Below are 15,673 nucleotides of genomic sequence, written 5' to 3'. Positions count from 1 at the left end.
TCATTGGTTTATAAACCGCCACAACTACTAAATAGACATTTCTGAGGTCATGAGGCACTACAAACGAAAGTATTGCACAACTGAATATTAATAAAATAATAGGTAACCATAAAAGTCTTCTTTATTACAAGCCAGAAATAATCTAATTAACATCTGACGCATTCTACATAAATAAATATCCAAAATCTATAAATAAATATTCCTGATTTGCTGCCTTCAGAAAAATCTCTAAAAAGTCCCAGATGGGAAATCTCAAGGATATACGAGGATATGAGGAATCTAAATGTCTGTTCCAAGAATGCCCTAGTGGCTCTAAAGAGGGAAAGCTGCATTCAATGGATAAAACTGAGAGGCCATACCATAATTTGCACATGGCTCATATTCGCCTGCTCATTAGGAGCAAGAGATCAATTTCATAGATGGTTTCTTGAAAGATGTGGTGATGAAGGCAGGCAAGGACACGTAGTAGGAAAAACCATCCACTTCGTAAAAGAGATTCCCGATTTGATAGGGTCTTTATATACAGCCTTACAACGGGTTATGGCGATGGTTGGAAGGTTCATCTCATCGATAGGTTAGTTCAGGTTAGAAATATATACGTTAGATAATTTTAAGGGATTTTAAACTTGCTGAAGGTTTTGAACTAATGTTCTAAGGATCAAAATCTGCTGGGATGGAACGAGCATTTGGGCATCACTGTCTCGAGATTCATGCTGACTCTTAAAGGAATCCTACACTTTTGCGCCTTTTAGCTAGAGACACAATAATTTTAGCTACATCTGAATAACACAAACATCCCACATGACTGGTGAGTAATGCTTAGAGCATAGTCATTATATTAAGAATATTTCTATGTGCAATTAAGGTAAAATGATCAAGGGTTGAAGTATGTAGCCCAGTTCTTGCGATGGCCATTGCTGATATGCAATTTCAAGTGTTCAGGTTTCTTGCCCAGGTAGCTGCAACCCTGCACTGGACATCTGAATCTTTTTTCTTTGACAAACTTCAGGCAACCGTTCTTCCCTCGGACGTGGTTTAAGAAGGATTCAGCTCGGACACCTCTTTTAGGTTCGGGTTCTTTTTCGTCAAGCAGTGGAGGTGGTGGAGTGCCTGGTTAAAATAACACGAGTAAGAAAGGAACATGTTGGGGCCCACACTCTATATTTACTATAAAAGTGAACTTGGAGTGAACAAACACGCACTTCATTTAGAAGAAATTTATTCCTTTTTTATTATAATTATTTTTGTCCCTGTCATTACCAACTATCTAAACACAACACTAAAATGAGTTAACATTTTCGCACGTTACTTACACGAAGAACTTAACGCGAATTATTCGATTTGAAAAATGTTAAAAAATCCCTACCCCTGATAATGATTCAAATGATGCCGATGGTGGTTTGAACTACTATGAAACGTTGATAAAAACAATGCCGAAGAAGTAACTTATTGAAAATCTCAAAAATGACTAGACATTCTGCACATATCCTGGATTTATAACAAAACTGCAATTCATTTTAACATGTCTGTTCAAGGAAGAAGTCTTCTTGAATTTCTTCAGGCAGTGCGGGCACGGCAGCTGTGCCACCTGATTGCATTCGTATTTTTGATGTTCCAACAAATGCTTCTTCCTCTTATACCGCCGATAGCAATCCGTGCATTGGTAAGAGTAATCTAGAACGTTTTATTGTTAAATAATAAATAAAATCTATTTTAATCACAATTATTTAGTTTTCAGTTTGAAAATTATGGTGGGAATTCTGAAGATGGCGCTTCACGCTTTGCTTCTGCGTGAACTTGGCGTCGCACAAGATGCAAAAGAAGTACTTTCTGTCCTCACATTCGTTGCGAGAGTGACGTTGAAGTGAGGCTTTGCACTTGTAAGTCTTGCCGCACGGGCAGAGGTAAGTGTTTCCGACTGAAAGAAAGTTTTGCTTGTAACAATTTAAAACATACTTTGGTATCTTTAATGACGTTAATATCATGAGTTTTGTTGTGTTTGTTTCCCTTCTGAGATATGATTTTTTAAGGACAACAATTATTACACTCAATATCACTTACGGCTACATTACCTAAAAGTTACAACGGTGAGTGTGACTAGAACCTACCTGAATTAGACGAAATCGGATGAAGGGGATTTAGGTTAGGGCCTGGCGGTGTCGGCGCTGGAAGTGCCTCTTCAAATTGTAAATCTGTAGGAGGTAGCCGGGGGCATTGTGAGAAAAACTGGCATTTGTTTTTGCAGGAATACCCCGAATGAATTGGAATCGTTTTTTTCAACTGTCAACTTGTCCGGTGCGCTAGCGTAAATTAATAGGCATTGTCATTTGCGCTAAACCAGATGAACAAAACGTTTATAAATATTTTTTAATTAGAAGTGAGTCTTAGTGACAATTATTAAATGCAGATCACACAGTCAAACTTTTTAAACAAATCATTTATTTCCTTTATCCTTTTTGTGTACAGTGTTTAGATGTCTTTTCAGTGAGGCCTTCAAGTGAGCCTTATACCGGCATCCGACCATATCACAACCGAAAGATGGAGGCTTTCCGCAATATGTGGTCACGTGGCGATAATAAGAGTTCTGTTTGTGATAGCTCTTGCCGCATTTCGAACACTTGTAGCGATACACTGAAATGAGTTAGTTTTACGAAAAAAAAAAACTGTAAGTACTGCATAATTATGCAAAAATAATTAATTGGACATGAGAAATGAAATGAAAGTGGCAACGAAATGTTCAGAAACCTCTAAAAATAACTAAAAAACACGTCCTTTACTGGACAACAGGTAAGAGATGCTAAGATCTAAAACCTTTCATCACATCGCCATGTGCCGTAAAGTAGTGCAACTCCAATATTTTTTTCTCAGTGTACAGTTTGTCGCAAAAATCGCAAGGGAACAACGTTTTGTAACCAGCTTCATATAGACGGCGCATTGCGCCAACAGTCCTGGAAGTTTTGGTGCGCCTAAGATGCCTGAAATTCAGTTTCCCTGTAAAAAAAATTATAGTTAGAGAGAAATAAAATGGTGAATAGTGATGAAGAAGATGTAGTATCTTCAGTGATGATAAAACTGATAAATTTTGATTATTGCTGAAATCATTTACTACACCAAAAAAAGTGCTTAAACAATGAAAAGGAACTCAAATTCATTAGAATGACTAGACATAGACTAGATAAATTCATTTCAATCTTCTTTACTGCAGGAATTTCGAAGAGCTGTAAAGGTACTGATGGCCCTTGATGTGGTTGTTAAGCACGTAGGTCCTACGAGCGCGATAAGGACAGAATGGGCATTTCAGCTCTGGCTCAATGCCGCACTCCTGTCTAATATGGCGACTCAAAGTTTTCTTGTGGTGGTAGATCTTGTTGCAGTTGGGACAAGCAAACATCGTGGTAAGCGGATTCTTGGTCAACGTCACCTTTACCACTAAAACATTTATATGGCGCATTTTATCACGTAATAAGTGTGAAGAATCACATGTCTACTTACGTAAAACAAAAATGACAGGCACAATACAAAGCTAAAAAATAGCACAGGCGAAGCATAGAAACTATAGCGGAACGATATGAATCAAGGGAAATGGTGATACTTTTTCTTTTCTTTTGTTCGGGATTAACGCCCCACACACAAGTAGGTGTTGTTGGAACAGTGGAATTGCATTCTCAGTTAAAACTAGCCGAGAATAATTAGAATAGAATAGTCTGCCTTTAATAAGGCCAGGAGCGAAAATCTTTCGTTAACGTTTCGGTGACAAGAGACGAAACCTCTAGACCCTAAAAAAGAGAATTAAAGAACTCAAAATGTACATTAAAATTAGAGATTTCCATAGGTCAAATATGTGCCAGCAGGCTTCTGATATTGGTCGCAGGAGTGACGCATGCATCCTTACCCAAAAATCGTTATTAAAGAAGCGTAAGTTCAAAGTAAAGTATTTTACTTTAGAAAAAGATGTGACCTCTTGTTCTGTAAGCAGTGAGCCTCCCCTACTTATATGTGAGGCGCTATTCCCAAACATAATCAAAGAACCAACAAGCACTCCGCCTCAAATTTATAGAACACAGTTAGGGTAAAATTTGTTTATTGGAGCAGGAACAATACACATAGTAAAATCACATCGTTATTTCGCATCAACACACTTAAAATACTCTTACAAACAATTAAATTGGGACGATTTTTGCCACGACAAACAATCAGAGAAATGACATGTTTCTAGCAATACTAAATTTAGTCGATAACAGCCTTCGTAATCCCATGTATGGTACTCAGGTGTCGCCTTAAATTCTCCTTCCTATTACTCTTATAAGAGCAACGTTCGAATAAGCAGGAATACATCCGAGCTTTGCTGCAATGGGTCCGCAAATGTCTTTCAAGTGAGGGCACATGCACATATTTTTTGCCACACTTGGGGCACACGTACTTACCTGAAATCATATTAATTAGTTAGATTGGGTTTGAACAAATTTTGTGTTAATTGGTATTCGCAATTTCGTATTCATTTTTAATCCTAGTTGTTCTACACTAATTTCTAGAAATAAACAGGGAATTGAGTCACTTCTCATCAACTGTAATCGCCTTCGAACTGCGATTCGGTGTTCCCTCCTCTGCCGGAAAAAGCTTACATTGGAAAATGTGTGTATTATATATTATATACAGGGTGTTTCGTTTAAAGTGACACAAGCGATTTTCTTCGAAATCAAATTTAAAATAAAAAAAGTTTCAAATAAACATTGTTTGTGACGAGAAGGGACGTTCAACGCACATAAGGAAATTTTTGCTCAAGAACATTTAAAGGACATTTCAAGGCCCACTTTGTTTTTTCTTTAATGGAACAACCATTTTTTTTTGGTAAATTTACAACGAGCTTAAAAAATTAAGTATTTTTCGCCGGAAAAGTTTTTTTCTAAAACTTCTCGTTTTCTAGATATCAACGAAAATTAGAGCGGCGCGTTTAAAATAACACATCACTTAAAGTACTAAAAAAATATAATTAATGGAAAATAAAAATTCACATATTTTAAAGATTAATCTAAAATGATAATAAAAATGATTCAGTCGAACAAAAAATACATTTTTCCACTAGAATATACTCATTTTTTTTTTTTTTGGTATCGATGTTTCAATTCTGAAAATCGACATTTTGAGCAATTCTCGTATAGTTCGTGTCGAGCTTAAAAATTGGTACAAATTTGGTACCATTCGTCCCTTTGGAAATTTTCAGAATTTTTAAGCTATATAGATGATGTTTATTGCTCTGATCGATAGACATAGATCCCAATATTGATTCTGAATGCCTCAATTCTGCCTCTGGAGTCTTAAAAATACGTTTTGAAGAACCTTCATTTCGAGCCACTTTAAAAATCGAGAATTTCAATATTAAACTTAGTCGATGTCTCGGGAACTGAAAGAAAGAGGGCAACTCGTCCAGCGTAGGCTGAGACAGCTTATCGAGACGATTAATATGATTTTTGCTTTCAATCCTGTTGCTCCTCGGGTACTTTTCGTCATGGTGTTTAACTTGAATTAACCAAAGAATTGCGTATTTAATTCTCCAAAAAAGCTTTTGAAAAAATAAAAAAAGGATCAACGAAAAGTTTATTGAGGTAAAACCTCATAGTAACAATTTTGATCTTTCCAATACCCTACAACGTTGGCATGCTTTTTCGTCACGTGCACTTTCATGTGGTACTTCCTCTTCGAGATATAAGCGCACTTCAAACACTTAAACTTCGCAGTTCTTCCACACTCGTACTTTTGGTGGTACCTTAAAGAGGCGAAGCTGCGGTACGATTTTGGGCATACATCACAGGCAAATGTGGCTAAAAATCAAACAGAAAGCAAAAGATAAATAGAAGGTAAATACTTGTTTTTGGTCCCTAGTTTGTTAAGTCTTTTTTTTAAATTTATTTCGAAGTTGATTAGGCTAGTACTAAGATAATTATAACAAATCTACGAGGAACGAAAGAAACCACAGTAGACAATATACATACATATATTTGGTGCGTTGGGTGGGTGGAAATGGGGGCTTTATAATATGGGAATTGGTACGTGGGGTGATTCATTGCGTTTCTCACACCTCCAAAGACTACTCTTCAAGTACCAACCTCTCTAAGATTAAACCAGATTTTAACAAAGCTATTTAATGTGATCAGTACAATAATTGTCCGTGGATCATGGACATGTGCTGTTTCAGGCTACATTTCCGTTTCGTCTTATAGGGGCACATTGCATTAGGACAAGTGAGGTTTTTCTCTTTTCTGCACTCAAATTTGGTGTGATTATACAAAGAGGCTCGATGTCTGTAGCTTTTCTCACAGGTGGAGCATTGAAATTTTTTATCGCCATTAGCTTTGCCGCCGAAGAACTTCGGCTCAGGGGCTAAAAAAATTTGAAACATGTTATTATACCTTGAAGAAAATTTCGAGAAAAGGAGTATCATTTGATTGTCGTTTAGCATGGAACTCATTGGAGACGAATGATTATTAGATTTTTCACTATGCACCATGAAAGACATTTAGCACAATCGGTGCCAGCGGTGCTAATGGTAAAAGAGTCCAACAAAATTTAGCTCAAAATATATATTAAGCTAGCACAAAGTAACATTGAACATTGAATTTTGAATTATCGGAAATAAACATGCGACTAACTGAATACTTTTCCCAGTTTCTCGAAGTGGGTCAACATGTGCCTTCTCAGATTGTCGTTTCTGTGCGATTTGTATGAACAATGTGGACATTGCAGTTGCTTTTCAGTGCCACATTCCCTTCTGTGCCTGCAAAGACTCTCTGGGTTCTTGTAGCTCCTGCCGCAAGAACAGTGGAACCGCTTAAATTCTGAAAAATGGCTACTGTTTTAAAGGGTTTATTGTAAAATTGTCAGATAATTTATTTGTTGTTCAACAAATCCTATTTTTGGCCTTCAACTAGATTAATTAATTGTACCAACAAAGAACCGCTTTTCTATTTAAGAACAAATGATTTATTAATCTCTAAAACTTACTAATTAGACACCATCTTATGTTTGGATTTAACGTGTTTTCCCAAGTCCCATTTTCGGCTAAATTGGTTACCACAATACTGGCACCGGTGCTTTGCTTTGTTACAGTCCAGATACCTATGGGTCCTAAGGGTATTCAAGGTTTTGTACGTTTTTGAGCACCGTTTGCATTGGTATCTGAGCACTAGAAAATTAGTAAGTACAGAATAATAATGAGGCTATGTCAAGCAAATACATATCTATGATGTTACTGGTACGTGCTACTTAAGTACCTAACTAGTACACTACATAGGTCTCATAGGTGAAGCTTATACGATTGCATCGTGTTAAAAATAAATAAGAATTCACGTCAAATTTTGCGGTAATTACACGGTTAACAGGCGAGACTATAAAGGAATCTGAATCTTGATTTGAATGCCAGGTTTTTCCAAAGAAAATGGAGCGGAAGTGTGGGTTTTTTAGCGCGCCGAGCTAAATGCCTCAGGGTTACGTGGAAACACCACTAACCCTTGACGGGCGGGAAAATTTAGGTTTCGATATCGACTACTTCGTGAGATTCGAAGTAAATAAATTGGACAAATCCAAAATTAATGACAAATTTTAATTTTCAGTATTTTCTATTCAGTTATTCCCTGCAGCGATTGTGGGAAAAACTGGAGAATACCTTTAGTCAGTCTCCATGTTCGATTTGGCTTCTAATCATCATTCAGTAAAGATTTTCTGAGATATCGCCGGTACTTTAATATAAACTAAATGTATGCCTAAAGCAGACCCTCGAGCATATATTTAGTTAGATCTGATTAATTGAACCCTCCGTGGGCCATCATAATATGTTGCTTTAATCTGAACTTATAAACGAATTTCTTGTTACAGATTGGGCAACTAAAGCGCGGTGGGACGCCACACTCGTACTTCACATGACGCCTAAGATTGGTAATTTGCATGTAGGAGTTCAAACATCTCTTGCAGGCGAACCTTCCATCGGACTTCAACAGGCAGTTACTATCGATATCTACAATGATTTGGTATGTTAGTATAATGGGTTTACGTTTTGTCGACTATTTTGCATTCACATCTCTGAAATAGGCAATTTTAAGGGAGATCTTACCTGGAATTGAGAGAATCCACCATTAATTTCCTTATCGTTGAAGAGAAAATCGGTTAAGTATTAAAGGAAACTAAAACTTGGATATGTCCTCAAAGGCGACTCAGAAATCCCAAAGTGTCTTCACAGCATTCCAGATTACTCAGAAATCCTTACATTTTAGATTCAGGATGATATATTCAAATGATTTTTTAGAGATCCGTTTGGTTTCATGAATAAGATTGTTGAAAGTAATAAGAGCGATTTTCAGCTACAAGGGGAAAAATCCTTCCTTAGTCAGTGATTCCGGTCAACAAGATTATATTACAGTGCTGGATTTGTGCGACATCCTATACAATTCGGAGTATCAAAAAATAAAGGAAAGAAATAAAGCGACTTGAGCATTTAATTCTTTTCAAGAGTCTTTATAAATAGGGAGAGGCAATTAGGTATTTGTCTCTTTCGTCAGTCCTAAGAGGTAATCGGGATGAAATTATGCAGTATCTGAATTTAAAATTTTTTTCTAGGACTTACCGGTGAAGCTGTAGGGGGGAAAACCCTGTACTGCAAGAGCAATATCAATTGGGTATCATTTTGTAAACAATGTTGACAAAATTGTCGTACTCTGGCAAATGATTGATACGGACATGCCCCACTAAAGTGTACTTTTGCTTGCAAGCATATGCGCAGTAGGGGCATTTAAAGCTGGGTTTCTTGTTGCACTCGTATTTCGCATGCCTCTTGAGGGTAGCCAGGTGCTTGTATGCTTTATCGCACTGAGAACATGTATGAATGCCTGAAAAGTCTATAGGTCAGTTACTAGAAAACCCATTTATGATCTTTTAACTTTCGTCAGTTCAGTTCATCTCCAGTCGATCATGAATGTGAAAAAAAGATTCTGAAAAACTTCACTGAAGAGAATTAATAGATTCGAAACTGGTGTTCGGAGTGCTCCAGTCGATCACACATAAAAATGTGAAAATCCTGTGTGTTCAAATTACTTTGTACATGATCAATTTATGCAATGATTGAGCACTAGAGAGTAGAAACCTAGCATGAGCTAACCCGACAGTTGTCCATGACTGTTTCGTCCCGAATTTCCGTTCAGGACGAAACGGTCGGCACTTGGGCCTAGTCCAGAAAAGAGACTGTGATGCAAAGTTGGTACAAACAAACAGAAATGTCGTACCCATAAAAGAAAGTCAGTAAAAGTTTCTATTGAGCGCACGTCTTGGATTTTCTTAGATTTTTCACAATTCAATTTCAGAGATGCCGCGTCAAACATATAGAAACTTGGGATAACTAACCACTAAATTGAAATAGCTTGCTCTATACATATTACCAGTTCAAGTGGAAACATAGGGATTGTGCAAGTGGGAGAAGGACCGCATAAGATTTAATATGTCTGCGACAAAGATCAACGAAGTGGGTTGCGAGGCTAGCGGCCAACGTGGGCGGAGTAAAGTAGAGTCACAACCCACATCGTTGGTCTTTGTTGGAGACATATTAAACTTTGTACGATCCTTCTCGCACTTGCACGAGCCCTGTTTCCACTTGTATTGGTTGTACCTGTGTACTAGCGTTTGGTCTATGTTACAGTCTTTTTACTCTGGCCAATAAAGGAAAATAATTCAATTATTGATTCTACTTCCCACGATTTAACATTTATTAAGGAACATCAATCTTCGACACTCACAGTGGGCCAATACTGACAAGTAGTGGAATCCATTGGCCGGATTCTGTAGGAACATGTAAGAATAAGAATAAAATTTGTGGCCAATAGATCTTTTTTGACCAATCGACGTTCAATGGAATTATTAGATCAATCAACGTCAACAAATATTTCAATCTTCCTCTCACATGTTCCTATAAAGTTAACCCCTGGGAGTCTAATACACACTTTTAAGGGCATGCAACACCATCTAGTACATTTAAACACACAAATCCCTTTCCATCTATAGCACCCGTAATTACAGGTCAGATTTGCCAGATCTAAAGATGGGATGTTTGCTCATTGCATGAGCTACTACCGTGCACTTTTGTTTAGCCTTGTATGAACACAGAGGGCACTGGAATTTTGGATTTCTTTGACATTCGTATTTGCGATGCCGCCAGAGGGAGCGTTTGACTTTGTAGCTACGCCCGCATTGCATACAGGGGTATACTGTGCTGCCTGCAGATGAAAATTCAGTTAGAATAGGATGGAGCATGGATTAGACCACCTAATAGGGGTTAAAATGAATGTAACGTTAATGAGCCCGGAAATTATTCAAATGCGCACGAGTGGTAAGGTTGCTGGCAAGTTTTCTGGTTGTTATTGGTGGTTCTGGTTAGCATCTCAATTTGAACGCCAATGATTGTTTTACTTACGGAAAGTTCTTTATTTCCGGAAACTTGAAGAAGCTCTAGGTCCGAATTTCTGGAAAATATATAGCATCCCTCTTCGAGGTTCAAGAAGAAATTTAGACCAACATATGCGATTTTGAAAGTGTGAAGAAAAATCACACACCGTGAGACCCCTCGAAAATTCCTCAAGGTGGGGGAAAATCTGTAAAATCCTGAGTAGATTCTCCAAAGTCTCAAAGAACTTGAAATTTCGGGATTTCCGTGATACATCTACGAAGCTTTTTAATGTGAAAAACTCCGAAAAATTGTGTGCTGATCTCCAATCTGCAAAATTCTTACAGTTTCTGAAAATATTTTCGAAGATACGTGAAAGTCCGGTTAAGATCCAGAAAACTCTTACTTTTTCTTATCTCTGAGATTGCGCAGGTACAAGTGAAAATTCTTCCATTCCTTGAGGAAATTCTGAAAGTTCACATTCAGCTCGACACTTTTGCAATTCTAAATGAGTTCTTGAAAACCCCACTAAAATTCTGCCATTTCAAATCCTTCTTAAAAAAACCTAAAAGGACGTGATTTTTTTTCTAATTTTGATGTCCCTTAACAAATCGCAAAAATTTTGAGATTTGAACTTGTTCAACGAACGTGTCTGCAGAACTGTTGTAGACCAATTGACGTTTCTGGTGTGAGTTACGAAATAAAGGTACTAGTTTTCATATCACAACTAGTTGGGAATTATCAACTTTCTCGATAACGAAAACCGGTACTTTAATAATTGTAAAAATCACAATTGACACAACTTCTTGTAATGTTTTTCGTGGTTTCGCAACATGTGGATTTTCATGACATCTCGGCGATAAGTAGTGTAACTGCATATTTTGCACAGATGGTAGTTGCTCTTGTCTCCATGCTCGCGCTGGTGCCGTCTTAAGTTCGTTTGAGCGCTATAGCTTTTGCCGCAGAAGCACATGAATTTTCCAACGTGATCTAAAATTTAAAAAACATTATTAGCATACAGCAAACTAATACAAAAAAGCCAAGAGCGCTACGCATTATAATAAGTATGAAATGCGAACTTTTGTCAGAGAATTGATTTTAATTCGATTTTAACGCACTCTTATTAGCCCTGAACAGTGGAAAGTGATGCTTTATCGTGCGCTCATTGCGGTCAGCTTCACCTTACTCCGTCAACATTACTGACGGCCTCATCATCATTGTCGATGAGATGGCCGATTCTTGCCAGAAGAAACCTTTGTTTTTTTGGCGATATCATTTAGCATTCGATAATCCACAAGAAATCGAGCTCGCCCGCCCTTTTTGGTCATCAAGATTAGTGGAGGTGCCCATAGACCTGTTGAAGATTCTACTGTTGATGGTCCAGCGGATTGTGTCATCGGACCCCTTGAGTAGCGGCTAATATTTTGAACTTACAGGGAGCAATTTAGGTTGAAATAGACAAAAATAGCTAAAGACAGGAATTTATTACATCGTCCTGTGTTTCTGTTTTATATGCTTGGTTAAACTGAACTTTCTGGAATACGATGCTCCGCAGTAAGGGCATTCGAACTTTCTAGAATTTCCGCAATCTAATGTTTTGTGGCATGCCAAAGAATATGGGTTTTTGTAAATCTTCAAGCAAGCATCGCATTGTACCCTTTCTGAAAATTTAAGAAATACTATTAGTGGACATACAGCTCTTTGTTTCAGTTTATAATTTTTTGCATTAATGCAGAAGTAGATACAATGAATGTGAAGTAAGTAATAAAATTACCATTCATTTGGTATTACTAATTTAATATGTTTTAGCTATTCGTGTTAGCTATAACAGTTAGAGCTATTCGCTCCCCCTCCCTTTAAAATAAAGTTAAAACGGATTTTAATACTTCCCCAAAAGCACACAAAAACTAGAAGTAAACATTAAGTGGCAATTATGTCTGATGAACTTGGTAGTCAAAAATCGGAAATAGAAGTAGCTATTAGTTAACTCAAAAAATATTTATTTCTCGAAAAAATGTATATCAATTTAATCTTTATACCGGCTAAATTTACATAGCAACAAAAAGAGCGACAAATCAAGAAACTACTTAAAAGAATAAATGTTTTCTGGAATATTGTGCGAAGCGTTATAACAGTCTAAACAGTATCGAGGCTTGTTATCGCAATCGTCGCAGAAAGTCGTTACTTTGCGGATTTTCGTTTTTGGTATTAAACCATGTGATTTCTTCTTATAGCAGCCCCTGCAGTACTTTCGACCGTCTCGAGCACTCCCCGGCATCTTCTTGAACGTATGGAATCTCATTCTGTTAGAAGAAATAATTGACATATCTGGAAAAAAATCGTTACTTTATCTCTCTATTTCAAAATAGTAATACCTTTTTTCGGTTATTTTTGGCGAAGGACAATTGGTGGGCATTAAACAACAAAAATGCAGCTGTTTGTATTTTTTCACTCTGTATATGTATATTTTTAACTCAACCATAAAGCGTTATAAAAAAGCTGTGTAAAATACTAGATGACTGAAACAAAATTTATAAATACCTCGGCTGAGGAATCTCCAAACGTTCATTGAAAATTCAATAATTGATAAATCAAAATAAAATACCCCAGAAGAGGTAAAAAGAACCTTTCTGGAGGCTTCCAAAGAATTTCCATAAATCCCAAAATGTTTAGAAATTTACTTATACCTAAACTCAGAACTTCTTATTCGAGACCCTTGAAAACGTATTTTGCTTAGGATCATCACTCCGCGATATTCGATATACATTCTTTTAAAAACCCAGTAATATTTATATTGACGATAACAGTGATAATAATAATAAGTATATAAAAATTAGGAAGTTTATTGCTCTTATAACTATTTGTCTATGTAGCCTTAAAGGAATATTTTAGGATATTGAGGTAGGTGTCAGTATTAACGAGGCATACCTGACCAATACTTGGGTGAAAGACAATTACTACGGATTGGAATAACGGGAACGAGGCGTAAATTGATCATTTTATAGGAACCAACAATAGGAAGTGGTAAAATTATGGTAAGCTTTCATTGATATGACTTAACCTAAGGAGTATTTCACTGGAATGAGGTTGTCCTACCGTTCGGCAGGCACGGTATCCTCCTACACCTGAGCAATACAATGCATGTGTATAAAAATATATGTATAATAATGATTTCCATGTTATAAAGGTTTTAAAAGTATCACCATAAACAGTGAAGGCACTTAATCGTTTTGAGAGGTGGTAGGAACTCTTCATATTGGGGATGGGGGGAATAGTTACCATTGTGAAAGCCATAATAGATATGGTTAAACAATATGATTATGACCCACGAACTTATTGCGAAGATTACACTCAGCTACTGCATCTGCAGCAGCCTGCTCCTTATTCGCACTGTGTGAAGACATCATGCGAGTTATTGCGTTATAGGACTCTGACTATAGCACCCCCATCATGCCCCCTATGACATATCTACATACTTGCCTGTACAGTCGATCAGCCATAGGTCGATCAACACTAGAGTCATGCGAGTACTGTCCATCCATTGTACAATCCATTGTACATTGGAAATCAGGCCTGATATACACCAAAAGGTGATACTCGCATGACAGCCCACTGCTTCTAGGGAGTTCACTAGGACGACTGTAGATAGAGGCGACTCAGCTATCTATACATCACTGAGCTATTCGTATATACACATCCAAGTCAGTTACAGTTCGAATTGTGGTGCAGCTCAGTAACTCGCATGATGCATTCACATAGTGTGAATGGAAGGCAAATAGCTGAAGATTCTGCAGCTGAATGTAACAGCGCACGAACAACAAGTCACTCTTGACGGTCACTTAGGGCTATTCTCCTCCTGTCCTTTGTTGAGGGACGTGTTCTTAACTTCCTCGATGCTTGAGTTGACGTGAGTCTCTTCGAACATGTTCATTGCCCTCTTAATAGCAGTTAGGTCAATGCCTTTATGCATGCGCTCAGTATGGCGCATCATGTGCATTTTCTGCTTAGCCTTGTAACTGCAAAAGGGGCACTTGAACTGGGGCTCCTTGCCGCATTCCCATTTCTGATGGTTGCGCAATGAGCTTCTCAATTTGTAGATGCGACCGCAATCTGGGCATGCATGGTTGCCGTTAATGTCAATTGGTATCTTGAGGCCTGAAATTAAAAAAGAATATTCAGGGGGGATTAAAGGATTTCCGAAATTAAATTTATCTCGTCAACATTTTAATGGGATGTTGAATTTACAAAAGTTCTTCTGCGTCAAGCGATACGAGCAGGAAAAAATAGGAGAAATTCTACAAAAAAAGCTGAGTGGTTCGCTATAAAATGAGGAGGAGCCTTGGAAATTAAGCGGTAATAAAGATTAAAAGGAAGAGATGATTAAGTTTGACCAGCGACGCGACAGAGAGAGAGGGAGAGAGAGAGATGGAGGGAGAAATGGAGAGATGGAAAGAGGGAAGGAGAGAGAGACAAGATTAAATCTAAGGAGCAGCTAGATATGGCTGAAGACAGAAAGGAAAAGAGGAATGATGAAGATCAGAAACTATAAAAGTGAAAAAAAGTTGGAGATTTAAAAGAAGTAAGAGCCTTAAAGGGCATCCTCAAAGGGGCTGAATCAGAGATCAAACACAGGTAATACCAAATTCAAAATTCAAGATTTTGCTCAGAAAAGTGAAGAATAATGTTGGTAAAGTCGATTCACTATCTTTCAGGTAGACTCATCATCACCAATTCAAGAAACTTGTATGTGTGTAAATTTTTACTCTCTGGTGGTTAAGTTGTGTGTACATTTGTGAATCTAATTATTAACTAATTACCTTTAGAATTTGGCGAACTGCCCGGATGAAAGATGGGGCTCTGATTACCCCTGGTAGGTGACAAATTCTGGTAAACACTCTGCTGTAAGTTCTCTCTCAACAGCATCATCGGTATCATCAAATTGGGAGGCCATTGAGGCATAGCTTTAAGCAGGCGAAGGTCTTGAACTAAAAAAAAAAAACTTCTGAATCCCCGTATGGTTCAACCTTGTGAGGCATTCCATCGCATCGCATACCTGCACCCCCCGTATATAGACAGACCAAAGCATTATCGCAATACCCCCATTCCTCCACGGTTTGCATAAGTTTATTAAAAATACTGTATAATTGCAAAATATTTATTTGGGGGCTAAATTTTTGCTTTGGGGAGGAGAAGGCTCCCAACGACATCAATATTATATGTGTTTTTATTAACCCTGTATATGCAGGACATGTA

The 15,673-nt window shown here is 37.5% G+C and overlaps 3 protein-coding genes across 3 annotated transcripts; all 3 read right to left on the bottom strand.

The window, feature by feature from the left end:
* Positions 1–874: 874 nt before the first annotated feature.
* Positions 875–4,434, bottom strand: LOC136411625 (transcriptional repressor Rhit-like). The gene is made up of 6 exons (XM_066394266.1): positions 4,425–4,434; positions 3,271–3,429; positions 2,812–2,991; positions 1,841–1,918; positions 1,507–1,674; positions 875–1,110 (listed from the first exon to the last, which is right to left on the bottom strand). Exons 1-6 carry the CDS (start codon positions 4,432–4,434, stop codon positions 875–877), a joined length of 831 nt encoding a protein of 276 aa, XP_066250363.1.
* A 2,127-nt stretch (positions 4,435–6,561) lies between these two features.
* On the bottom strand, positions 6,562–13,962 carry LOC136411624 (zinc finger protein 667-like). Its single transcript, XM_066394265.1, has 10 exons — positions 13,897–13,962; positions 13,770–13,854; positions 11,212–11,410; positions 10,827–10,913; positions 10,590–10,770; positions 9,777–9,819; positions 8,724–8,876; positions 8,615–8,644; positions 7,000–7,134; positions 6,562–6,833 (listed from the first exon to the last, which is right to left on the bottom strand). Exons 1-10 carry the CDS (start codon positions 13,960–13,962, stop codon positions 6,643–6,645), a joined length of 1,170 nt encoding a protein of 389 aa, XP_066250362.1. The 3' UTR covers positions 6,562–6,642.
* LOC136411418 (longitudinals lacking protein, isoforms A/B/D/L-like) lies at positions 13,092–15,401 on the bottom strand. Its single transcript, XM_066393974.1, has 2 exons — positions 15,238–15,401; positions 13,092–14,575 (listed from the first exon to the last, which is right to left on the bottom strand). The coding sequence occupies exons 1-2, from the start codon at positions 15,377–15,379 to the stop codon at positions 14,256–14,258; spliced, it is 462 nt and encodes a 153-aa protein (XP_066250071.1). The 5' UTR covers positions 15,380–15,401; the 3' UTR covers positions 13,092–14,255.
* Between the last annotated feature and the right edge of the window lie 272 nt (positions 15,402–15,673).

Source organism: Euwallacea similis, chromosome 10, assembly GCF_039881205.1.
Source record: "Euwallacea similis isolate ESF13 chromosome 10, ESF131.1, whole genome shotgun sequence".
NCBI classification, from domain to species: Eukaryota; Metazoa; Arthropoda; class Insecta; order Coleoptera; family Curculionidae; genus Euwallacea; species Euwallacea similis.
This window is presented reverse-complemented; position numbering and strand designations above follow the sequence as displayed.

What these genes read in the sequence shown, in the direction of transcription:
- LOC136411625 (XM_066394266.1), bottom strand. An exon ending in ATTCTGTCCTTATCGCGCTC is followed by an intron (nt 2,992 to 3,270) that starts GTAGGACCTACG and finishes TTTTTTTTACAG; the next exon opens with GGAAACTGAATTTCAGGCAT. An exon ending in ACATGGCGATGTGATGAAAG is followed by an intron (nt 1,919 to 2,811) that starts GTTTTAGATCTT and finishes ACTTTCTTTCAG; the next exon opens with TCGGAAACACTTACCTCTGC.
- LOC136411624 (XM_066394265.1), bottom strand. Translation starts at nt 13,962, where the DNA reads ATGGATGGACAGTACTCGCATGACTCTAGTGTTGATCGACCTATGGCT. An exon ending in AATCTCAGAGATAAGAAAAA is followed by an intron (nt 10,771 to 10,826) that starts GTAAGAGTTTTC and finishes AAATATTTTCAG; the next exon opens with AAACTGTAAGAATTTTGCAG. An exon ending in CTTGTCAGTATTGGCCCACT is followed by an intron (nt 8,877 to 9,776) that starts GTGAGTGTCGAA and finishes TAGACTTTTCAG; the next exon opens with GCATTCATACATGTTCTCAG.
- LOC136411418 (XM_066393974.1), bottom strand. Translation starts at nt 15,379, where the DNA reads ATGCCTCAATGGCCTCCCAATTTGATGATACCGATGATGCTGTTGAGA. An exon ending in CAGTTCGCCAAATTCTAAAG is followed by an intron (nt 14,576 to 15,237) that starts GTAATTAGTTAA and finishes TTTTAATTTCAG; the next exon opens with GCCTCAAGATACCAATTGAC.